Here is an 8,177-nt window from a genome sequence, read left to right as displayed (position 1 = left end):
CATACTCTACATGTACTAAATTACCTTAAATTCAAAACTGCTTACACTATAACAAACCTCTCTCCTTAAAATACAACTTCATCAAATGTGGCAGAAATACCGAACAAAATAAGCTTTCAGTCACCATAAGCAGGACAGGTCAAAATATAAATAAGTTCCTTCAAATGGGAATATTATAGATTATAAAATAATTAATTTCTTAAAAGATGGTGTTTAGATCAAAAGGAATGAGAATGAACATTGAGAGAAAGGATTTAAAAGTAATGCACATTCCTATCATTGATGTTTAACACTTTAGTTTTTGCATGCACATTGATAAAAGAGTCAACCTCACAATTTATACTGTGTAAAAATACAGTTTCGCATTTGACAAACAAATTATACAAAAAAAATAGAAACTTTTCTTTAATGTCTATTTTGCAAAGTTGCATATCAGTTGAGAGATGAACATTAAAACCAGGTGTACAAAGTTAAAAATCACACCACCAGGCTATAGTCCAACAGGTTTAATTGGAAGCACTAGCTTTCGGAGCGCTGCTCCTTCATCAGGTGGTTGTCAAGCACCTATTGAAGGAGCAGCACTCCAAAAGCTAGTGCTTCCAAATAAACCTGTTGGACTATGACCTGGTGTTGTGATTTTTAAACTTTGTACACCCCAGATCAACAATGGCACCTCCAAATCATAAAACCAGGTCAGTAGTGATGCTTCTGGTGTTGTGTGATGGAAGCTTGAAAGTCTCAATCAGGCACAAGTGCAAGTCTGTCATCCTGAAGGCTACAAGCAGATAATCGATTGGATTCTTCTAAATTCCTACCTGTGACACCAGCTGGACTACTTCCAATAAAAACACCACTAACATGCTCAAAGGATTTACTGAAATGGGTTGTAGCAGTGCTAGCCAGATGATTGTGGCTTCCTGGCTTAGGCAGAGATTGACTACTAGTCAGAGTCAGTCTTTTCATGGCCAAGAGTTCTAGATTCTCACTAACAGCTCTTCGAGATTGCTTACGAGCAGAATGTTCCCGACAAGTCTCATCCACCATTTCTTTATCTCTATAAGGTTTGCTGCTTGATGATTTTAATTGACTCTTCCCAGCAGATGTCTTATTGCTTGTGTTAGAAGCCTTGGAACAAAATCCTTCATCGACTTCAGAGATGTCCATAAGATCCTCCTGGGCTTGTAAATCAGTTAGTTCTGGAAAAAGAAGAAAAATAATGAAAAAGAAAATCCTAATTCATGGATCAACCTTCACCCATTTCAACTCTCCATCCTGGCAATTATAGTTCAAATTTTTAACCGATAGAAGGGATAGCTGGTTACAAATTTCCTCATCGTATTTTTTTAAAAAGTTGTCAATATATACATGCCATTTATACAATATTTATCTTTTAAAAACACTTGTTTCCTAAGAGACAACTTGAAAATATGAAAGATTAAATGTAATTGTTGGATGTACATAAAGATCAATAGTCAACTTACAAAGTGAACACTTATACTTTTATGCTCATTACCTCATTTTCTCAGTTTTACCCTCACTTGCTTAGTGAGTACAGGACCGGCACTGGTTGAGAATCCATTTTACACTGCGTCTGGACATCAACTATGAAAAATGATTGCTGAAAATGAAAGGCCAACCTGAATAACATCCGCTAAAGGGGGTTAGCTTAAACCCATGGCCATTGACTAATTTATAGAAACTGGTGCACAAGACAATATGACACAGGTTACAAGGGAGAAGACAGTCTCTCAATTTTCCTTATTAGCTTCCCTATTCTCCAGAAAGGAGATTGAGCAGGCAAACTATTCCCTCCTGGGTATCAGAAACAAAGTTCTAAATATCAGTAATTCCAGAGGATATTGTTACTGCTTGCTCATTCTCACAGGAGAAGCCACCAAAAGGCTGGCTTGTCAGCATACTACAGTGATAGCACAGACGAGATACAAATCTGATGTTGCCCACAGTAAAATTTTTTTAAAAATCATCACAAGAATACATCAACTAACATTAGATTTGTACCAAAACATCCTGTCTCTTCAAATCAGATGAACTTCAGTAAAAAATTAAATTGCAAAAAAAGTTAACCTTGTACACAAAAGCATTCATTAACATTACATGCTACACCTAGAAAGTAGTTTTATTTAGCTGGATTAGCACAGCATAGCACCGTGAGCCAGCTACACTGGCATTTGAGTAACTGAAGAGCAGCCTCAGTTGTATATGGACAATTTGCTCTCCAACTCAAGATTAATGGCAATCACCTCATTGCAGGCTGCATTAAAAACTGCTGAAATCAAACTTTAAAAAGATAATTCCACACAATTGCTTTTCATATCTCATTTCCAACAAATGAATGAATGAATTCTGAAGCAATCTCCTCTGAAATTTCTCTTAAATCACACAGGGCTATGCCTAGGAAACAGGAAAGCAGGGAGTGGTACTGCATGTTAATATTTTTCTCTGTATGGTCTCACTTCCTTTAGCACAGAGAAAAGGTTGAGATAAGTACACAAATCCACGATGAGCTGAAACAGGCAGGATTGCAGCTTCCTCGTCTTGCAGGCTCAAAAAGGGCTTTTGTGAGCACTGCTATTCTAGACTCTAGTAAAACAGAACTACATCAGGGATTCCTTTCAAACACAGCTACTGGCATCTCAACTCTGAGCTGACCAACCAAGGGACAGGAAAAATGTTCCCTTGTAACAGAGAGGATGCAAAAAGAGGAAATAAGACAACCATTAAAGCATGCAGTGCATGACTGTTCTAGTTTATGTTTAATTTATAGCAAAAACAAACTTTTCAGCAGCATACGCAAGTGCTAAAGAATTACTGTTTTGCTGAATAAAGCAGAATTGTAGGGAAGCACTGAGTGCAGAAAACTTTAAAGCACATTTTAAAGTGTTCAGTAGTAGCATATGGAAGACAAAATGTATTTGCACTTGAAATGACAAACAACGTTCAATTTTACTTTGCCTTCCCAAATTAGTTTTTAGTGCCACACATAACCAGGATCAATACCTTTACCCAGAAGAAAACAAAAAAAGAAAAGGTTTGCAATGCAATCATCTAAATTGAACGATGATAAAATAAACCTAAGTGACCAGATGAAAATTTAGGGGAAACTTTAAAAAAATTATGGAACTGGAGATCATGAGAATCATTACCTTGGCACTCCTTTTTCTACTAAGAGTGTACTAAAACTTCTTAATAGAGACAGAACAATGTGGAATGTTGCCAAAGGTAAGATTTTAGCCAACAAAACAAAATTGGCAGGTACTATCAGGCCAGCTTGGCTTAATTGACAGTACTACCTTATCTTCAAGTTCAGATGTGTTGTGGTTTAAATCAATTCAAGAGTTGATATTTCACCACTACAGTAGCATGGATAGAAACGGAGTTTACATATAAAAGGCAAATTTGATGACTACTCAACTCCAAAAGACTGATCAATATTATTTATAATTTTTAATTCAATGACTTTCTCAAAAATATATCACAAATGACTGAGGAGCTTAACTAAATATTTTTAAACTATAGGCATCCAATAGAATCATATGGTACACAAGAGGCCCTTCAGCCTATCAGGTCTGTACGACCACAAGTATTCAATCTACACTAGTTCCATTTTTCAGCTCTTAACCATAAATGTTATGAAACTATGGCCAAGTTCACAACCATGTACTTTTAAAATGTTGAGGTTACCCACCTCAACTATTCGCCCAAGCATGCATTTTAGATTCCTACCACATTTTTGGTGAAAAAACAATTCTCCAATGCCCTTTAAATCTCCTGCCTTTCACATTAAAGTGTGCCCCTTGCTATTGGCCCTTCAACTAAGGAGAACAGCTGCTTTCTATTCATCCTGTCAATACCCCTCAATTTTATATATTTCTATCAGATCCCCTCCTCCCCCAACCTTCTCTGCTCCTGACTTATCCAGCCTGTCTTCATAACAAATGCTAGATCCTGGTGAATCTTCTCTGCTCCCTTCCATTTCAAACATATCCTTCTTATAGTGTAGTGACCAGAACTGCACACGATACTCCAGTTGTGGCCTAACCAAAGTTAGCTCCAAGTTAGCTCCAACATAACCTCTCTGCTCTTATATTCTATGTCACTACCGATAAAGGCAAGCACCCTGCCACCTTTAGGGATCTGTGGACAAACACGCCAAGGCCCCTCTGTTCCTATGAGCTTTCTAGTGTTCTGCTATTAAAAGTACTCTCTTATCTTGTTACTTTTTCCAAAGTGCAACACTTCACATTGCAAAGTTAAATTCCCTCCACCCATTTGATCAGTTTATATCCTCCTATAAATTCACAGTCATCCACCCAGTCATTTGATTTCTACATTTCCAAATGTCAAATATAATCTAGAATACAGTGAACTAAAAACATTTTCATCAATATATAGTTGATAACAGAAGGAAAGACATTATAATTGAAGCGGTTTCTCTGGAATTCTAGAGAGACATGATGCTGCATGTGAAAGTAATGTGTATTGGTCACTCCACTGACAGAATTCTGTGAACACGTCAACGAACAATTCTGTTCAATTATTTAAGTTAATGCTTGCATTACCATGGTCATAAATGTATTTGAAACATACATTTTATGAAAGGAGATATAAAGCTAAACTGTCTAGATATTTATTGTGCACATTTAGCTGGTGAGAACTACATTAGTTGTTACAAAACACCCCATTCAGAAGACTGCATTACTTTTCTGTGCATGGTTAGTTGTTATTTCCAGTTTTAGAATGCATGTGGATATTATTTCTAGTCTATAGGCAGACATTGATTTGTGAGCAATTCTATTCAAGAACTGTCAATATATTAATGAGGGTCAGTTACTCACTCAACATCCTTTAAACAGCTATTGTAATAATTAAAAATGAACATTTGCAGAATTGCTGTTAAGCAAAATTTCTGTTGGACAAGTTCTCAGTGCAATGTTTAGATACATGCAATCTTTGTTAATTGTTAGAACTGTGGATCATGCGTAGTTGGCATATTACTAAATATATTTTACATTTAGCATCAATTCAATTTAAAATTTTTCCTTTTTGGATCTCCAGAATATAGTAATATGCAGTTTTTGACTCCAACTCGCAGATACCTTTGGGTGCTAGCATAGAGCACTCAGCTAGTACTAGACTCTGCTAGAGGCATGTAATCCATCCTCCATCTTTTTCCTCAGAGATTTCTGTCTCTTGACTTCTTTGCCATCTGTTTTAGGATCTGAAGCTGGTTCTTGTATACCCTGATAATGCTGAACATCATTCTCTGTTTGTATTTTGCTTCTTTCCCCATTATCATGTTTATCTTCTTGCACATTTGTCACGTTAGAGTCTGATAAAGGAAGCTTGTGAGTTTCGACTGAGTCAGTATGGTTGGAAGATACATCTAGGATTGAAAATGACAAAAATGTATAATGGCTGAACCACAAAATTGTAGATAAAAATACAAGACAAACAATTTTGGTGTTAGAGATCTCAGACTTATGAACATACATTATTTCTAAAAGCGAATGTCAGGGAAGTTGTACCTTCATATAGAGTAAATTTACACTCATCTCTCTTTCCTCCTACCGAGTACAGCCAAAAGCATTTTATATAGTCACAATGAGAAGTTGAAAGTTTTGATTACTTTGTAATACTTTGTTAAATAGTTGTAATATTTACTGTTGTTAAATAACAAATAAAAAAGGTAAAGACAAAGTAACATGTCACATGTGTTACAACCTGGCTGTACAGGAAATCGCCCTTCAGAACTAAGAGGAGGAGGAATTTCTTCAACCAGAGAGCGTTAATGTTACAGCCTAGCCATAGCTGTCTAGAAAACCAAGATTTCCATCCTCAATTGAAGACATGAAGCAGAAATTATAAAAGTCATATTCCAATTTTCACATATTTTGTGAAAGCATAATTTCTTGATTTCTAAATTTGACACTTTAGGTTATAGCTGCTTGAACAGTTATAACCACTACTTGATTAGGCTGATTGTTTACTGCAATGAATATTAACAATTAGTCTTCAAAAATACTTAAATAGCCTTTAACTCACTTTAGGTCATCTTGGGGTAATGAAAGGCACACAATGTAAAAATGCAAGCATTACTCTATTATTGAAACAAAAACAAGTATCTGTACCAGTGAACACACTAACATCATGAAGTTACATGTTTTTAGGTACACAGGAATGATTTTAAAACAAAATCAATCTGTTCAGACATGTTTGACACACCTGTGGAGCAGATCTTCAGGCTGAAAAGGTCGGAATGCTATTATTGTGCTCAAAGAATCCCGACAAATGACATTTTTCCCTTTAAAAGGTCCACACTAAGTTGAAGCTCCTCATTCGTCAGTTTAATGATCGTACTTACCTGAGATGCAAAGTTTTTTTAAAAAGATTTTGATTGAAAAATTCTTTTGAATATTACAAATCCAAAACCAAACAATTCAAACCAATATTAAAAAACAAACCCGCTAATTACATAAATAAAAACTAAGCTAAATAACAAATCTTAATAATGATAACAACCGTAACCCAGCTGAGCAAAACAAAGCAATAGCCCTCGATCATCACAATTTAAGCTTATACAGATTCATATGTTCGTAGTTTCTCCTCTCTGGATACCAAATCCATTACATAGAATTACCAAGGCTATATAAAAGTTCTTATCAGTATAGCAGACAAATCTGTACCCAGGTAGTCCAAAAAAAGGGCTGCCACGTCTTATCGAAATTCTCAGTTTTATGGTGCACCATAATCGTAAGAAAGTCCAAGGGGATGTGCTCAATGACTAGCTAACACCAGCCCCGGGGATTTTCTGACACCCACCCTAATAGAATGTTCTTTCTGACACAAAAAGGGAGGATACTGAAAAGCCTTTTTTGTGTGCATTGAATGAAAGAGAATTCACAAAGCCAAGAGGAGGAGATATTGGATCCATCTCCACCTCTGTCCCCAAGGCCTTCTCTATTTCGCCTACCACAGTGTTCCAGTGTGCCCATAGTCTGTCTTTGTCTTTGGTCCTGCCACAATGAGTAAGTATGCCCATGCTTGCTTTACATTTAGGACACATTGGAAATGTTCCTGCTTTAAATTTATCGAGGCAGTCTGGAGCCAGATGGACTCTGGAGAATCTTTAATTGCAAGGCGTGGGTCCTGTTGCAAATTGAGATCCTTCTTGCATTTTCCCCAAATATCCTCCCACATTTCAGAAGAGATCTTAATGTCCAACTCCCTCTCCCATACCTTACAGAGCTATTCGGTCTCATCAGAGGGGCCCTCTCCCAACATATGATAAGCATTGCTAACAGATAATGTACCGTCAGCACACAACACCCCCCTTCTCCGTGTTGGACCTGCAAGAATCAGTTAGAAGTTGTAGTCTCTTTGTATGAAGTTTCTAATTTGAAAAAAAATGAAAGACATCCCTACTGGGCAATTCATATTTCCGAGCCAGCTGGTCAGAGGACATCAATATGTCCCTTTCGAATAAGGTCACCCAGGCAAGACACGCCCCCTAGCTGCTCATTGGGTTTAAACCCAGAGTCTATCATCCCTGGCTAAAAGCCAGGCGTGCCAACTATGGGTGACAAAAATGATGTTTTTGGCAATGCAGAGGAACCTCAATTATCTGAATACCAATTATCCAAAAATTGGATTATCTGAAGGCGATCTCAAGGTCGCGATAGAAACATTACATCAAAGACGCGTTTCCAACACTGATCGTGTCTTTTGTTTAGTGATTTAACATGCACTGTCTCTAAATGACTGACTGCCCACCCTCCCTCTCTCCCCACACTTTCCCTGGAGTTCTACAGAGGGGGGTACCCTAAACCCCTCCTTCCCCAGATAATCTCTCAACATTGCACTGCACAGGGCAAAGATGGAATCTGTCAAAAAAGTTGCGTGTGTGGCTGTGCGTGTGTGGCTGTGCGTGCGCGTGTGTGTCGTGTGCGCAGCATGCTCGTGTGTTATGTGGAGATTACCCCACAAAGGCAGCAGCAGTCTTGTTGTTGGCGTCCAGTTCAGCTGGCACGGAGAGGTGGGTGGGTGGAGTCTGAGTTGGACGGGGTAGGGGTGGGGAGTGGTGTTGAATGAGGTTGTGGTGGGAGGTGTTGCACGGGGGCAGGGGGCGGTGTGGGACAGGGTTTGGGGCAGGGGCGGTG

The 8,177-nt window shown here is 37.9% G+C and overlaps 1 protein-coding gene across 6 annotated transcripts in view; it reads right to left on the bottom strand.

Moving 5' to 3' along the window:
* Nucleotides 1–620: 620 nt before the first annotated feature.
* The window catches only part of fam126a (family with sequence similarity 126 member A), a 76,652-nt gene continuing 69,095 nt past the window's right edge, over nucleotides 621–8,177 (bottom strand). For 5 of the 6 annotated variants that reach the window (XM_043689758.1, XM_043689757.1, XM_043689759.1 and 2 more), the window contains one exon: nucleotides 621–1,196. In XM_043689758.1, coding sequence (XP_043545693.1) covers nucleotides 739–1,196 — 458 coding nt within the window. In that variant the 3' untranslated portion in view covers nucleotides 621–738. Of the gene's footprint in view, nucleotides 1,197–5,117; nucleotides 5,405–8,177 lie in introns of all 6 variants that reach the window. The other variant, XM_043689761.1, reaches the window with a different exon arrangement.

The sequence above is a fragment of the Chiloscyllium plagiosum genome, chromosome 5, assembly GCF_004010195.1.
Source record: "Chiloscyllium plagiosum isolate BGI_BamShark_2017 chromosome 5, ASM401019v2, whole genome shotgun sequence".
NCBI classification, from domain to species: Eukaryota; Metazoa; Chordata; class Chondrichthyes; order Orectolobiformes; family Hemiscylliidae; genus Chiloscyllium; species Chiloscyllium plagiosum.
The sequence above is the reverse complement of the archived record's forward strand: the minus strand, read 5'-3'. Positions and strand labels throughout refer to the sequence as shown.